Source organism: Rhinopithecus roxellana, chromosome 17 (genome assembly GCF_007565055.1).
Source record: "Rhinopithecus roxellana isolate Shanxi Qingling chromosome 17, ASM756505v1, whole genome shotgun sequence".
Lineage (NCBI taxonomy): Eukaryota > Metazoa > Chordata > Mammalia > Primates > Cercopithecidae > Rhinopithecus > Rhinopithecus roxellana.
Window position 1 is genome coordinate 71201404 of NC_044565.1, and position 17209 is coordinate 71218612.

At 46.9% G+C, this 17209-nt stretch overlaps 1 protein-coding gene across 2 annotated transcripts in view; it reads right to left on the reverse strand.

Annotated features, from left to right (window-relative positions):
- ALK (ALK receptor tyrosine kinase) overlaps positions 1 to 17209 on the reverse strand; it is a 767947-nt gene that overhangs the window by 18371 nt on the left and 732367 nt on the right. For both annotated transcript variants that reach the window (XM_030921204.1, XM_030921206.1), the window contains 3 exons: positions 9621 to 9718; positions 5402 to 5494; positions 2521 to 2622 (listed from right to left, as the gene is read on the reverse strand). In XM_030921204.1, coding sequence (XP_030777064.1) covers positions 2521 to 2622; positions 5402 to 5494; positions 9621 to 9718 — 293 coding nt within the window. The remainder of the gene's footprint in view (positions 1 to 2520; positions 2623 to 5401; positions 5495 to 9620; positions 9719 to 17209) is intronic.

Below are 17209 nucleotides of genomic sequence, written 5' to 3' on the forward strand. Positions count from 1 at the left end.
CACAATCTCAGTTCACTACAACCTCCATCTCCCAGGTTCAAGCATTTCTCCTGCCTCAGTCTTGTGAGTAGCTGGGATTACAGGGGTCCACCACCATGCCCAGCTAATTTTTGTATTTTTAGTAGAGATGGGTTTCACCATGTTGGGAAGGCTGGTCTCGAACTCCTGACCTCAAGTGATCCACCTGCCTTGGCCTCCCACAGAGCTGGGATTACAGGCATAAGCCACTGTACTTGGCCCCTAGACTTATCACTGTTGAGGTGGACTTTGAGCACCTGGCTGAGGTTGTATTTGTCAGGTCTCTCCACTGTGAAGTTTCTTTTTCCCCTCTGCCCCAGCCCTATACTCTTTGGAAGAAAGTGAGAACACGCAGCCCACACAGGCTTCAGGGCAGCCATGCCCATCTCCTCGAGGCTGCCTCTTATCACACTTGGATTTCCTTATCCTCCTAAAAGTATTGTTTAAAATAACCGTTTGTCATCCATTTATGGTTGCAATAGTTTTTCTGATCTTTCGGAGGATATTATAGTTTTTAAAAAAAGTTTTCCTAAACTTTCTACATGTTTCTTCTTTCAAGTTCCTTTTTATATGTTTGTTTTCTTCAGATTAGAATATTTTCTCAAGTGTTTGTTGATTCTGGGTTGTCTGTTCATATTTTAAGACTGGGACATTAAGAAGGCATTGGAAAGTCCTGTGTAAGACATTGGCTGGTGGGCAGCTTGCTTGCTTGCTTGTTTCACTGGGTGTAATTTTCTGTGACTGCTGTAAAAAACAAAACAAAACAAAACAAACAAAAAACTACATGGTGGCTTAAAACAACGTAAGTTCATTCTCTGAGAGTTTTGAAGGCTGGACATCTGAAACTGGTATCACAGGACTCAAATCAAGGCGTCAGCAGGGCTGTGTCCCCTCCTGGAGGCTCTAGGGGAGACTCTGTTCCCTGCTTCTTCTGGCTTCTGGTGGCTGCGGGACCTTCTTGACTTGGGACTGCATCTCTAGTCTTGGCCTCTGTGCTCACACTGCCTCTTCTTTTGTGTGTATGAAATCTCCTGGTCCTTCTCCCTTATATGGATACTTGCGATGGCATTTAGGGTCCACCTAGATAATCCAGGACAGCTGCCCCACTCTAGGATCCTCAACTTCATCACATCTGCAAAGACCCATTTTTCTTATAAGGCAACAATTCTGGCCTCTGGGATTAGGACTGTCATACCTTCAGGCAGCCATTATTCAGCACACTGCACCTGTGCCCCACTTGGCAGTACTGTATCTGTAATTTTCTCTTCATCAGTCCTCCAAAGAGAAATGAGCTGATCTCCTGCCCAGTTGCCAGTGTTCTTGGTGCTGAGGGGCCAGTGGGGGCCAGGACCAGAGAGAATTCAGTTCAGTCTTTTCAGGGAGAGAGCCCCAGTCTTGTGCTGATGGTAGATGAGGGACAGCCAGCAGGCTTCAGGGGTGAGGAGCTCAGCCACAGGATTTAGTTATTCCTTAAACAGACCTTTCATGAATTTTCCTGTTTGCTATACCTCCCCTTCTTTTCTTCCTCCCTCCCTCTCTTCTCTCTCCTCTCTTCTCTCCCCCTCCCTCCTACCCCCTCTTCCCTCCCCCGCTTTCTCTCTCTCTCTCTCCCTTTCTTGCTTGCCCAGGCTGGAGTGCAGTGGCATGATCATAGCTCACTGCAGCCTTGACTTCCTGGGCTCAAGTGATCCTCCCATCCAAGCTTCCAGAGTAGCTGGGACCACATGCGTGTACCACGACACCTGGCTAATTTTTAAATTTTTGGTAGAGATGGGGCCTTGCTATGTTACCCAGGCTGGTCTTGAACTCCTGGGCTCAAGCAGTCCTCCAGCTTCAGCCTCCAAAAGTATTGGGATTACAGGCGTGAGCAACTGTGCCTGGCCTACACCCCTACTTTCAATTTCTGGGCCTTTCCGGGGCTCTTAGGCTGAGGGAACCAGCCCTGCTTCTGGATCTGGACTGTTGGTTTAGAGATCCACTTTCTAGTCTTGTCAGTAAGGTACCACGTGTTCATGACTTACCAGTTTCCAAAATTTTGTCATTGTTGTGTCCTTGCAGGGTTTAATGCAAATAAAAGACTCCCTTTATTGCGGTGTGTGTGTGTGTGTGTGTGTGTGTGTATGTGTGTGTGTGTATGTGTACTTTGTGAGGGGCATGCGTTCAATCTGCCATTTAAAATTACATATAACTGTTAATGTGTGGTCCTCCAGCCAGCAATGGCAGCATCACTCTGGGACTTGTTAGAAATGCAAATTCTTAGCTAGATCCCAGACCTTCTGAATCATAAATTCCCAGGGTAGGGTCCAATAATCTGAATTTTAACAAGTCTTTATGAATTCTGATATATGCTCACATTTGAGAACCACTGTTGTTGGGTGTATTGATTCTTCTCTTTTCTCTCCCTGCTAACGCAGGGGCTCCCAGCGTAAAGTATGGAATCATTTGGCCCAGGAGCACCACCTTACGGCTGCAGGGATACCTGGAGGATGATAGCAGACTTACCATGTGTCTGTTTTAGAAGTGAATATTCCTTCCATGAAGGCCTCTGGGGGCATCCACTTAACTGGCAGCATCGCACAGCCTCCCTTTCTGTAGTAGCTTGCCCTGTGGGGAAGGAGAGGAAAACCAAACTAGGATCTGGAGATGGCACTAAGCATCCACTCTGTTGGGAAAGTTGAGAAAATGGCAACAATATAGTCTACCCACTAAAGGTCTGAAATTAACCAAGGGTCCTTGGTGGTTCAGGAGGAGAGCAGGGGCACACAGATCATTTAGTTAAGAACTTTGGTGTCATTTAACAGAAGACAAAATAACCCATGAGAGGCATGAGAGGAATGATCTATGCAATGACTAAGATACCTGCTAGCAGATGTTTAGCTTTCCCTGTTGGATTTTGTTTGTTATAGCTCACAATGAATAACATTACTGCAACCTTATAAGTATAGTGTGTTTCTGATGATCTGCAGTAATGCAAGATCCAAAATGGGAGAACTGAGAGCAGGCCTTGTGTCTTAATCATTTTGGATCCTCTGACACTCACAACATTTAGTTCAGTATAGGCAATCAACCAGTAATCTGGACAGCTGTGTGGACGCTGCCTGCCATGACACACCCAGACAAAAGAACACAGGGCTAGGCGTGGAGTTGGCTTGCAAGGTAGATGAGTTAATTAACTAGTTTTCATCAGTAATGTCATTAATGCAACTCACTGATAAAAACCAATAAATTAACTCATCTGCCTGTTAGACCAATTGCATGTCTAGCCTGGTGTTCTCCTCTCTGAATATGTTACAGGAGGCAGCTTCCTGCCAGCTGTTGACATTAATTAATTACCTCAGTAAATATGTACTGAATATTTAGTGTGTATCAAGTACTCTGCCATGTGCTGAGGACATAAATAGGCCAGTCTCTGTCTCCCAAGGATATTGTTTAGTGGAAGAAATGGATATATATGCATTGCAATATAGAATAACACATACAGTAATGCAGGTATGTGCAAGGCTCAGTGACACAAATGAAGAATGGATTCATTCTACTTGAGCAGGGGTGAGGGACAGGGAAAGCTTCACAGAAGGGCACTGAAGGAGCTGAGTAGGAAAGACGCTCTCCCAGAAGACCATTCCTGACCCGTGCCATTGCACAAAGTATAGGGTAGGTGGGGAATGAAGGACTGTAGATAACTTAGGGTGGCTGAAGCATGGAGCTGGGAGCTGTCAGAGCTGAGCCTGGGAAGGAAAAGTCAGATAACAGAGGGCTTGAGGAGTCATGCTGCAGCATTTGTATTTGAAATGAGAGGCAGTCCCAGGGTATTCTGAGGAAGGAGAGGAAGGAGAGGAAGGAACCCTGAGCTTGTGGGTAGCGTTAGAAGGTGAAGTGGAGCAAAGGAGAGGCGTATGACAGATAGCAGTGGTAGACGCTCCAGAAACGTCTTTACTACATCTTCCAAGTGCTGCTGCCCCGTGGTAACGTGATAGCCTCAGCATGCTCACCCTACTGGGGACTGTTACTATGTTTGACTGAGGCCTTGAGGGGTGGTGTCTGGATCAGTCTCACTTATTCTCCAAAGAGTTAAAGCTCCATATAACCACTGCTCCTCTCTCTACCCCTGTGAGTTAGGGAAGGGGTCATCCCATGCAAGGAGGGACTTGCTCAACTCACATAGCAAGTCAGTGTTGTAAATAATCAGGGGAAAAAAAGGAACTAGGGGCTGGGAAGAGAAGAGTGAGCAAAAGTACAATTAAAGTAGTATTAGCTTTTAAAATTGAAGAAAATGTTTTTAAATGTAGCCTTGAAAATGTGGCAGGGAGAAAAAATAAGGCTGTGTTAGGTACTGATGGGTTCTGCACTGTATCCACATCTCCTAAGGCTGTGGTAAGTACCGATGGGTTCTGCACTGTACTCCACATCTCCTAAGGCTGTGTTAGGTACTGATGGGTTCTGCACTGTACTCCACATCTCCTAAGGCTGTGTTAGGTACTGATGGGTTCTGCACTGTACTCCACATCTCCTAAGGCTGTGTTAGGTACTGATGGGTTCTGCACTGTACTCCACATCTCCTAAGGCTGTGGTAAGTACCGATGGGTTCTGCACTGTATCCACATCTCCTGGGGTGGCTAAAGCTGAGCAATGAGCTAGGCCCTGCATCCTGCCCGATCTGGGAGGCAGGTGCTTGGGGTGATAGAAGCCATAGCCACTTAGAATTCCTGAGGACTGAGAAGAGGAGTTGAGGAAGTTCAATAAAGTTCACTTTGAAGGTCTTTCCACATCAGGTATCCAAGTTATCCCATGTCTCAGAGCATGGCCGGATTAGAGTTGGAACCGATGGACAACCTAATTAAGAACTTGGTGTGGGCTTGGCATGGTGGCTCACACCTGTAATCCCAGCACTTTGGGAAGCTGTGGTGGGCAGATCAACTGAGGATGGGAGTTTGAGACCAGCCTGACCAACATGGAGAAACCTCGTCTCTACTAAAAGTACAAAAAATTAGCCGGGCATGGTGGTGCAGTAATCCCAGCTACTCGCGAGGCTGAGGCAGGAGAATCGCTTGAACTCGGGAGGCGGAGGTTGCGGTGAGCCGAGATCGCACCATCGCACTCCAGCCTGGGCAACAAGAGCAAAACTCCGTCTCAAAAAAAAAAAAAAAAAAAAAAAAAAAAGAACTTGGTGTCAATTATTGCAGGAAGTGTGATCCTGGATTTAGGCCTTCAGGCATGGTCACTAATTCAAGTTTCCCATATCCTGAAAAGGAACTTAGTGAAATTTTAGGTGGAAAATTGACAGGGTACCAGGAGATGATGTAAGGGACAAGCAGCCACACCCCATTCGCTTGAGGGGCTGAGGTGGAAGAGACAGGCTTTGAGGGGTGAGGCAGTCTTGACTCACCTGTAGATGTCTCGGGCCATCCCGAAGTCTCCAATCTTGGCCACTCTTCCAGGGCCTGGACAGGTCAAGAGGCAGTTTCTGGCAGCAATGTCTCTGGGAAGAAAGAAAATGCATGTCCTAATTTTATCCCTAGGAAGATAAGTGTACTACATCCATCACTAGGATTTTATCTCCAAGCGGAAGTTTAAATAGTTCCTTCTCCTCCCTATATTTCCTTTAGTATAGTATTCTTCAGTGTGAGAGAAACAGCCTTAACAATTCTAGGCCTCACAACTACAGAGAAATGGAAAAGGATTAGGGGAAATGATTAAAAATGTTTAACGGGGCAATCATAATGAAATGCAATATACTAGGAAATGGGATTTATTGGCCTTTTACTATGTGCTAAGTGTTGTTGTAAGTGCTTCATATATAATTCTCACAACAACCCTATAAGACACAAGGTGCTATTACTGTCCTTATTTTATTTTTTAAAAAGTAAGCTAAAAGTAGATAACATAGGGTCATAAGGAATGTTATTTGACCTTAGGCAGATTTGGAACAAACCATTGGTTGGTTTCTGCCAGTTGTTTGAAGAAGTGTTTTAGAACAGCATGACTTCCCTGAAATCAAATTCAAGTAGATTAAGATATTCAGAAATATTTCTAGTTTTTTGTTTTGTTTTGTTTTGAGACGGAGTCTTGCTCTGTCGCCCAGGCTAGAGTGCAGTGGCGTGATCTTGGCTCACTGCAACCTCTGCCTCCCGGGTTCAAGCAATTCTACTTCAGCCTCCCAAGTAGCTGAAATTACAGGCATGCAGCACCACACCTGGCTAGTTTTTTGTATTTTTAGTAGAGACAGGGTTTCATCAAGTTGGCCAGGCTGGTCTTGAACTCCTGACCTCAGGTGATCCACTTGCCTCGGCCTCCCAAAGTTATTATTATTATTATTATTATTTTAAATAAGCCATTATGGTTCTTTTGTCCATGATTGTATCTAAAGCCTTTGCTAAGCTACATGACTGAAGAATCACTTCTTTCAGGTGATAAAAAGTTGTCATCTCTGCTGCTGACTCTAGATGACCTGCTTTCCTGTGGCCTGCCCCTGAGGCATGGTCAACCACTGTCCAAGACTCATCGGCTTCTACTGTCTGACTGTTTACCATTCTGGTCATGCATATAGGAATGAGGGATACAGCCAGAAGAAGTCTAGGATGGGTCTCTAATAATATTAAGGTTCCTGTGCAGAAAAAAACAAGGTGTACTTAGGGAGCACAGCAGCTGTTTTCATGTTCAACTGGTGTCATGATGGTTCTGATCCTAGGCTAAGAAAGGACTTAGAGAATCAACTGGCTGCCAGGATAGTATTTAAAAAAATAGGATCTTGATTGGGGATCACGGCTGAGGGTACAAGAATAATGGGTTCAGGTAGGAGATTCATGTTGTTAATACTGCTGACCTGATCCAGAAGGTTTAAGTTGAATTTTGAGGTGGTGTATAAAATGCCCCCATAAAACCATACATGCGTAACACATATGACATCAAAAAGGAAGAAAAATAGTTGGCTGTATAGCCATTAATTCTCAAGAGAAATATAGCAAAGTAGACCAGGAGCAATATTTATGGCTCCAGAAAAGTCTTTACACTGATGCGTATGGAATGGTTGCTTTAAAAAGTGATCGTGAATTTAATGGCAAGAAGGTAAATGCAATATACAGAACATACCAAGAGTTGGGAGAATGACACATCATTCATGAAATGGCAATAAACCAAGTCCAAAGGAAAAAGATCTAATTTCTTTAAAAAATGGAAGCATGTGGATCTGGTAAGGAAGTTCCACTCTGAATTCCAAAAGCGTAAAAGTATACATGTGTGGAAGTCCATGAATCTTAAGAGCAGATAAAGGGTGGAGGGAGAGAGAATTCGAGGCAACTCTGTTGTGGGTATGTACCATAGACCTCTTAGCTAGTTAGAACATGTAAAAGACGTTTTTTCCATACAAATGACCAAATTACCCCAGAAGAAAAGCTTTGATTGAGATGGACAATTTCTGCCAGAAGTTTTCTTTTGCTTAAAACAGATCATCTGATACCTTCTTGATTTGGTGTTTGACAATTTAATTTCCTAAAAAGGAGAAAAGAGCAATAAACGACTGCTCTGGGATCTAACTCCAACCTTCAGTAACTATTTCTAGATATGGAAGTGACAGGAGTCTTGAGGGAATGTAATCCTGTTAACATCATAACAACAGAGCATTGGGTATCATCGAAATGTCTTGTGGCTGCAGGAAAGCAGATGTCAAAAGGTCAGAGGACAAATGGAAATGATCCCTCAGCCAGAGAATCTGTATGCTATGGTGACCAACGTGGGCAGAGATCCAAAAAAAAAAAAAAAAAGGAGAAAAGATCCCAATGCTCAGTGAAGGAAGACATCTGGTCACCAAGGTGACACAGGTTGCTCTCAGAGGAGTCCACACTTACAGCACATGGACAAAAGATGGAAAGATGACTCTAATAAAGGACGACTTCAAAAAGAGCACAGGTTTGTCTCGGCTGACTAATGGAATGGCAAAGCCCAGAGTTGAGATTTATGGAAAGTTCTAGATACAATGCAAAGGACAAGAACAGGACTGGGGAGCGGGGGAAAGGGCTGAAAAATGACCTTAAAAAAAGAAGAGAACTGATACACTCTTAGAAGTAGCAGATGGTGGAGCTGGTCCCGGCTCCTTTTTTGCTTCCATTATTTCTATGAAGCAGCATGACCTGCAATTTGGAAAGGGTTAGAAGCTAGAGGGAGAACTGAAGGCCAAAAAGATGAAGTGACAGTAAGAGGATAAGCTCTTCTGAGAGTGGATTGCCTCATGTTAGGAGTGACTTTGGAACTTAGGCAGGTGTACTTCCTGACCTCTCGTTTCCCCATTTTTATTAGGGAGAAAGCATAGCTTGTCATATATTTGCATAATTTTCTATTTCTTTCTTTTCTTTTTTTTTATTTTGAGATGGAGTTTCGCTCTTGTTGCTCAGGCTGGAGTGCAATGGTGTGATCTTGGCTCACCGTAACCTCCACCTCCTGGGTTCAAGTGATTCTGCTGCCTCAGCCTCCCAGGTAGCTGGGATTACAGGCACGCCCCCACCATGCCCAGCTAATTTTGTATTTTTAATAGAGATGGGGTTTCTCCATGTTGGTCAGGCTGGTCTCGAACCCCCAACCTCACGTGATCCTCCCGCCTCGGCCTCCCAAAGTGCTGGGATTACAGGCATGATAATTTTCTATTTCTAAGCTCTTACAGCATCTCTCATTTCCTATTTTGTACTTACATATTTTAATGATTATGAACATGCTTTAAACTCTTTGAAGACATGTGTTAATAAATTATTGTGAGTTCACCAAGTTATTATTTACTACATTAGAGGCAAATCATTAAGGAAGAACTCTGCAAAGAGCCTGATGATCTGTTTTAGTTTTCTGATTTCAAGCTGTCAGCTGAGAAAGGCATCAGCTTTCACAAGGAAAGACATACATGATATATGATGTTCATAGCATGATGTCCCAGTCCATACAGCTTTTAAACACAAGAATGATTATAATAGAAGAAATGAAGTATAGAAGTAATGAAAATCATAATTATGCTTCATTTCAGAGTATTTTAGAAAAAAATAATACATCCAACAAACATTGTGTCCCCATTATATGCCAGGTATACAAAGATGAATACAACAGCATCCTTGCCTGTAAGCCACCCATTGTCAAAAATGCAATTCCTTAACTTCCCTGTATGGAGCCCAGTTTTCTACGGGGGAGAAGCCTTAAAGTGATATAGGACTTGAACATTCAAGATACAAGCAGGGGTCCTCACAGGAGGTTAAGAATTAACTTACAGGTCTCCAGCCCGGCAAGGATATTTTATGACACCTGTTTTATGTAAGGGGCAAGTGAAACCCTGATAGAATAAGTTACCATCTCAAAGACAAAGCTGAAGAGGCCAGGAGCCATCGCTCATACCTGAAATCCTAGCACTTCAGGAGGCCAAGGTAGGAGGATTACTTGAGCCCAGAAATTCGAGACCAGCTTGTGCAACAAAGTGAGACCCTGTCTCTCACAAAAAACAACAAACCAAAGCTAAATCATCCTACATCCAAACAGCCCTGGAGGGAGACCTAGTGATGTGAGCCCTTGAGATCTGCAGGAATGCACACAGACAGCGACAGGATGACAAGAAGAGCACGGTCACTTTGACTCACCGGTGGATGAAGTGGTTTTCCTCCAAATACTGACAGCCACAGGCAATGTCCTGAGCCACGTGCAGAAGGTCCAGCATGGCCAGGGAGGAGGGCTGGCTCTGTGGGGAGAGAGAAGCGGGCCACTGACGAGGAGCTTGTCAGTGAGAGGAGGGAAATCGGAAACGCTGGCTTCCAGTGCTCACAAGGAGGCAGACCGTGAACATGCAGCTACACCAGGGGCCTTGGCCCTGGCTGCACATTGGAAATCACCAGGAGGCATCTGAAAGAATTTGGAGGCCTGGGCCTCAACCCAGACCTCTCTAAGTGGGCACAGCATTTGTATATTTGAAATCTTCCCAGGTAATGTGATGCTAGCATGCAGCGAAGGCTCGGAGCACCCAGACTCCGGGAAGCCAGGTTGGAGCAGGTGTGCTTTCCTTTTAATTTATTGTGCACATTCTCTCACCCCAATCTTCATAAGCATTTGAATACCCCCAATTTATAAACAAGTTTGGGAGGAAACCACGGGGGAATAGGGCAGTTTTTAAAATCCTCGATTTAAATGTCTTAAAATATTTCTTAAAACTAATTTTCCTCAAGCAGATCCAGCGCTAAAATTGATTGAAAAAGAAAAGCTTTTGGGAAATGCTGGGCAATTATGAGCTATCACAAGCTTTTCTGCATGAGGTCTCTTTCATGCAAAAGGAGATGTCACCTCCCTACCCCTCTGGGGACATCCCATCTTGGCTTCCTGGACAGCCTTGCTGAGCACAATGAAGCCTTTTCAGAAGGCAACATCCCATCTTGGCCTCTCTTTTAATTCCTAAATCCCTGACGTGTGCGGCAGCTCAGCCTCAGGCAGTGTCCGAGTCACTGTGTTGTTCCATGTTGATTTCACCATTTCCCCAGGTCACGTTGTTGAAGTTCCAGAGACAGGGATCGCACCCTCCCTCAGCACCCAGCACAATGCTGGACACACTCGGGGGGTTCAGTGAGTGTTGGGTGGCTGAGTGGTTGATTATAGCCCCAGGCCAGGATTTACCTGGAGGAACATGATTCACATACCTACTCAAGGAAGCTCATGCAGGCAGGGTGTCAAATCCACCCCCTTTAGGGCTGCCCCAAGAAAGGTGTTTAAGCTGGTGACTCTTGAGCACCTGAGCAAACTCCCTGCAGGAAATTCATGCTTGTAGCTCTCCTATTTTGCTCTTCTTTCAAAGGGTGGGCTGAGGACTGGGCTCTTTAGTCCTGAGGTGCTCACAGGGAAGTCACCTAGCCAGATGGCAGCAGTGGAACCAGGTGGGGTCTGGGTGCAGGCTTAGCCTGCTGGGGGTTTTCTCTGCCATAGTTCAGGGCCTCCCCAGGACTCCTTGGAGCAATGGCCTGGGTCTGGCGGAGGCAGAACAGAGTCTTGCTTCTCTAGGCCATGCTTCAGTTCTAGGGGAGAAAACTGAGAGTGGATAGTACCCCTGCCAGTGCCTTACATTCCCCAGAGCACACACATGATCTGCCGTGTGGTAGGTCTGGAAGAGAAGGTGATCTCCATATTAAAGATGAGAAGGCTGAGAGGCTAAGTGACTCACCCCAGGTCACACAGCTAGTAAGAGTGGAGCCAAAGCTGCCCGGAGATGGGCTTTAAGGATCTGGGTCAGGAGAGGCATCCTCCCTCCCTCCTTGGGAGAGGATCCAAGGAATTAAAATGGAAGAGAGAGTGCCCGAGCGGGGATGGAGTGTATGTGAATACTGTGCCCAATGCACAGCAAATGCGGAATACAGCACCCACAAACGGCAAACACCACACTCCAGTGGACCATCGAGCTGACCCGGGCTCCAGCCTGCTGGCCCCTTCCAGGCCATGTGGTCTGGGGCTGGCTGCTCAGCCTCTCAGAGCCACAGTTTTATCTGTGACAGTGGCGTGGGACCGTCAGCCTCCCTGGGTTGTCAGGAGCACCCATGCCAGCAGCCTCGGGCAGGGCCTCATCAGGAGACCCGAGGTATTGAGGGGTTGCCACATGGGAGGCCAGGGGGACTCGGAAAACAGCTCCTTGTGTTTGACTTCTCCAGAGGCCTCCTTAGGAGCAGAGGTACCCCCTCTGCCCCTAACGAGAAATAAATACCTTTTCGCTCTTCAGGAATGTGCCCTCTGTCCCTAACAGAGGAGGCCCCAGTCCTAGCTGCGCTAGAGCCTTGAGGAAGATTCTCTTCCTGCCAGTATCTTTGTGTCTTAGTGCCCATCACTCAGGATGCAAGGGCCATAGATGTCTCGGAAGCCCCAGGAGCCTGGAGCGCTGTGGGGACTAAATCTCTCCCAACATTAACTTATGGGCCAGGCTGATGTGGCTCCCTGTCCTTGGCTGCTCAGAGCAGATTAACTGCTCCACTAATCAGTGTGCACAGGGCAGACGGTCAGCAAGCATGGGTTATGGGAGGTGTGTGGTGTGTACGTGTCTGTGGTGTGCATGTGTGTGGTGTGTATGCGTGTGGTGCGTGTTGTGTATATATGTGTGTGGTGTGTGTGTTTTGTGCATGTGTTGTGTATATATATGTGTAGGGGTGTGTGTATGGTGTGGTGTGTATATGTTTGTGTTTTGTGTATTGTGTGGTATGTGTAGGGTGTGTGAGGTGTGCGTGATGTGTGTGTGTGTGTGTGTCTGTGGTATATATGTGTGGTGTGTCTGTGTGTGTAGTGTGTGTGGTGTGTATATGTGGTATATATGGTGTGTGTTGTATATGTGTGTGTGGTGTGTGCATGGCATGTGTGATTGTGTGGTGTGTGTGTGAGTATATGTATGTGGTAATATGGTGTATCTGGGTGTGTGTGGTGTGTGTTGTGTATATGTGTGTGGTGTGTGTGTGGCATGTGTGATGTGTCTGGTGTGTGCGTGAGTATATGTATGTGGTATATGTGTATGTGTGGGGGGCGTGTGCGGTGTGTGTTGTGTATATGTGAGGTGTGTGTGTATATGTAGTGTATATATGTGGTATATGTCTATGTGGTGTGTTTCTGTGTGGGGAGCGTGTGTGTGGTGTGTGGTGTGTGTTCAGGCAGGAGAATCACTTGAACCAGGTAGTGTAGTGTGTATGTTGTGTAAATGTGTATTATGTGTTGTGTATGTGTGTGGTGTGTTTTGTGTGTGTGTTGTGTTTAGATGTGTGTATATGTTTTGTGTATGTAATGTATGTGTGTGGTGTTTTTTGTGTGTTGTGAATATGTGTGGTGCCTGTGATGTGAGTTGTGTATATGCATGTGGTGTGTGTATGTGTTTTTTTTTTGTGTGGCATGGGTTGTGTGTGTCTGGGAGGGGCTGTGTGCATGGGTGGGGTGGGGTGGGAGGAGCTGTGGACATTGGCAAACCCGATGCTAAATCTAGACTTGCAGAACATCACCAGCCAGTGCACCCATCTGCATCCCTCCTGGGGCAAAGAGTAGGAATCAGGATTTTATCCCCATCTGCCACTGGAGTGCGGCACTTCCTCGGACCCAGCTGTTCTCACGGCCGTGGTTGTGGGCCTTGCTATGGGTGCTCCCCATGGTGGGTTTGTGGGATGGAATTGGAAGATCAAGTAGGCGTGGGTGCTGCTTGATGGGAATGATCAGAGTCTCTGCTGCCCGCTCGTGTGCATGAGAGTCCAGGGAGGGAGTGCCGCGGCTCTGAGGGCTGTCTGCGCATGGGTTCTTCTGAGAGCACGTGTGAGTGGGAGGCCCCTAGGGCACTGGTGTTCCCTTCAGGGATGCTCTTTAGGTCAATATCGTACTTTTACTGTTGAGAAAACAGGAATGATTTGTTTGGTGTCACAGCTTCTGAGGGGCTATTCCCAAAGGATAATATATTCTAAAAATAAAATAGAATAATATTGAGATTGCTCCCTTTCTAAAGCATTAATAGCTTCTCCCCAAGTATTCAGAGATGAACCATCACAGGACAAAGGGTAGGAATCCTTTTGCCAAATGAAAAACAGAATAGGATTTTTCTTTTTTTTTTTTCTTTTTTTTTTTTTTTTTGAGATGGAGTCTCACTCTGTTGCCCAGGCTGGAGTGCAATGACGAAGCTCACTGCAACCTCCGCCTCTCAGGTTAAAGCGATTCTCCTGCCTCAGCCTCCCGAGTAGCTGGGATTACAGGTGCCCGCCACCAGGCCTGGCTAATTTTTGTATTTTTAAAGTAGAGATGAGGTTTCACCACGTTGGCCAGGCTGGTCTCGAACTCCTGACCTCAGGCGATCTGCCCGCCTCAGCCTCCTAAAGTGCTGGGATTACAGGTGTGAGACACTGTGCCCGGCAGATGTTTTAAAATTGATGCATATAAAGATGAGAGGGAATGATGAAAAAGAGGCAAAGAATGCAGATGGGGAACATAAACAAAATGCAGCAGAAGCCCACTTTGAAAAGCGGTGAGGAATGGCCAGGTGCAATGGTTCACGTCTGTAATCCCAGCACTTTGGGAGGCTGAGGCGGGCAGATCACCTGAGGTCAGGCGTTTGAGACCAGCCTGGCCAACATGGTGAAACCCCGTCTTTACTAAAGATACACAGATTAGCCAGGCATGGTGGCACATGCCTGTAATCCCAGCTACTCGGGAGGCTGAGGCAGGAGAATCACTTGAGCCAGGGAGGCGGAGGTTGCAGTGAGGCGAGATTGGGCCACAGAGCCTAGGCAACAGAGTGAGACTCCATCTCAAAAAAAAAAAAAAAAAAAAAAAAAAAAGAAAGCGGCGAGAAGTCCCCACTTTTCCTTGGCACCAGATGTCCCTTATGTGTTTGGAGCCAGCATTGTCATCGTTGGTCTCTTGCCTGTGGACTGTGGACCTCTGGAATCCAATAAGCCAACTGTATTCTGAATGTCTTCCATACAGCCACTACCCACAGGCATTACCATGTCCCAAATAGTCACAGACACTGTTGTGATTAATGACCCACACCTTTATAAAGAGACTGACTTCTTAATGGCTTTTGTCATTATTGACTGAATTCACGGATACTAAAGTACAGCTCTTACCTATCCCTGGCATATAGGAAGCCCTGCATAAATATTTACTGAATAAATATTGGGTCTGTATAATTTTTTGACATTAAAAAGGGATCTTCATTCCTGAAGAGGTGGAGTCCTGGGTCCAAGTGCTGTTTTCATCTGTACCCATGCATTTTGTTTCCACGACAGGCACGGCTGACCTGGGCATCCACTCTGTCTACTGCGTCTGCACGTCTGTTCTGTCATTTCATGTTTGCACAGATGCTGTCTGAGGCCAGAGCCTTTTATCCCATCTCAAAGGGCCTTTGATCCTGATCTAAGGTCTGTGGAGCCACTGAGCTCCAGAGCTGGCAGGAAGTGAGGACAGAGACCTTGTCTGATTCTGCACCCCAAGCCTGGTGCCTGCACACAGTAGGTCATCAGGGAACCCCTGGGAGTATCAGGGTGATTTCAACGAGTGAATCAGGTGGAATTCAGGCCTCTGAAGTCCAAGTTTCAGAATCTGGAGGCACACCTCCATCCACTTTCTCTTCACAGCACGTTTCTCCATCCCTCATGTCCCTTGGCTGATTTACCCTCTTTTATCCTGTGTAGGATTTACTGATATTAGTCCTGTCTGTCTGCTGGAAATCACATTCCTTTTTCACAGTCCACTGAATCCTTATCTTACACAGTTGGATTTTGTGACCCTGAGAATCTATGCAGGAAGCCCAGCTAAGCCCCAGGGAAGCCGCTGCCACAAACACATCCGCATTGGTGGCTCTGGAGGACCACAATTGGACATTTGAAATCAGCCAAGGGTCCCAGAAAGGACAGCTCACCTGGGCCTGGTGGGTGTATGGGAGGCGGGGAGGACCATGACTGGGGTGCTGCCGGGGTGTGCCTGGTTGGCAACGAGAGCCACAGAGGAAAAGCGGGGCCGGGGATTGAAAGAGCAGATTGGGTGAGGGTGGGACTCTGGCCCTGAGGAGTGGCTCTTCCAAGGGCAGGCCCCTCCCCATTGTGGGCGACCCTCAGGTAGTGCCTGCTGTTAGAGGGCAGAACCTGGGGACAGGCTCCTGTTCGGACTCTCCAAGGGCGGCACTCTGGGTTGGGGGTGGTGAGAGATTGAATGATCTGCCTTTCCTTGCTGGACTTTGTTCTCTGTAATAATATTGGAATCATCTTTCATCATCAAAGGAGAGAGATGCCTTTGTCTTTGAGGGAGGGAGAGAGAAAGAGGAACAGAGAGAGAGAGAGAGAAGGCCCACTCCTCACTCCTGCCCTCTCCTGCTCCTGAAGTCCTTGAATCTTGAACTTGCCAAGTGCTGGGCTCCCAGACTCCCTTTGCAAAGTCTCTCTCCTTTGCATACATACGACTTTCTCTTCTTGAGGCTCAGGAAGGTCCAGTGGGAGAACCAGGGCTGTGCCTCTCCCCAAAGTATGATACCACGTGTCCCCCACTGACAGCAGCGCTGCTGAGAATCTCAGGGCATGAGGGTCAAAGGCTCTGCCCTCCTAGGTGGTGGTGGGAAAGCCAGTGAATCTGATGCCTGTACCCTGGCAGAGATGCCGGGATGCCTGGCAGTGTTGGCTTTAAGCACCCAACCTCATCTTGATAGTTTACAGTTTCCCAGAGGGGACCGCTGGATAAGCAGTAAGTTGGAGAGAGCACTGAATCAGGAGTCATAAGGCCTGAGTTCTAGTCCCAGCTCTTCCACTTCCTGTGTGGCCACGGCAAGTCCCATAATCTCTCTGGGCCACAGCTTTCTCATCCATAGAACTGGGGAGAGATCTGCATCGTCTGTTCCTAGGGTGGTGTTGAGAAATCTGGAAGGTCTGAGGAGGATGCTAGCTGACAAGGGCTCTTATGAGACAGGGGTAGTCTTTATCTCCCTGCTCCCTGCCCAGTCCTCCTGCCAGGTATGCTCAGGTGCACACACATTCCTCTTCTCAAGGGGTAAGACAGTATTCTTCTTAGATACCGAGATGGGTCACCCAGTGGCTAAGGTGAAGGTATTTTACATGGATCCTGACTGAAGGTAGAGATCAGAACAGCCATGACCTTGCAGGGCTTCCGTCACCACTTTGAGTCCCTGTGAGCAGTGTGGTCAGGTTGGGCTTTCTGGAACCACTGGCTGTTGGTCCTTCCCTGCTTTCCTGGGGGCGGGAGGGTGGCTGCTGCTTTTACTGTGCAAGTCTTCCCTATGACCCCCACAGTACAGTGGTTCCTGGAGGAAGCCTAGATCCTAACCCTGGGGCCTGCTCAGTTCCAGTTCCTGGTACCCAGGGCCTGCTGAAGACCTGCAGACCCAAGCATGGGCAGCTGGGCTCTGGGTCTGCCCAGGCTGCTGTGTTTAATAATTTAGAACCACCTTTGAGATGTTCTAGTCCAATCCTCAAATCTCACCTGTGAGTTTACCCAGGTTAAAGGTTTAAGACTGCCCTAAACCACATGGGTGTCTAATGGCCAAGTTGGGGCTGGAGCTTGGGATTCCTGGGTCCACCCTGGGTATCTTCACTTCCCAAGCTCTGTTAACCATAAGATGTGTGTAGCACCTTCCTAAATACGAGGTTAGAATGTCCAGGTATTATTATCCCTACTTGAGACAGGAGGACAGTGGGCTCTGAATGAGTAGCTGCAGAGTGACCTGCCCGGGTCA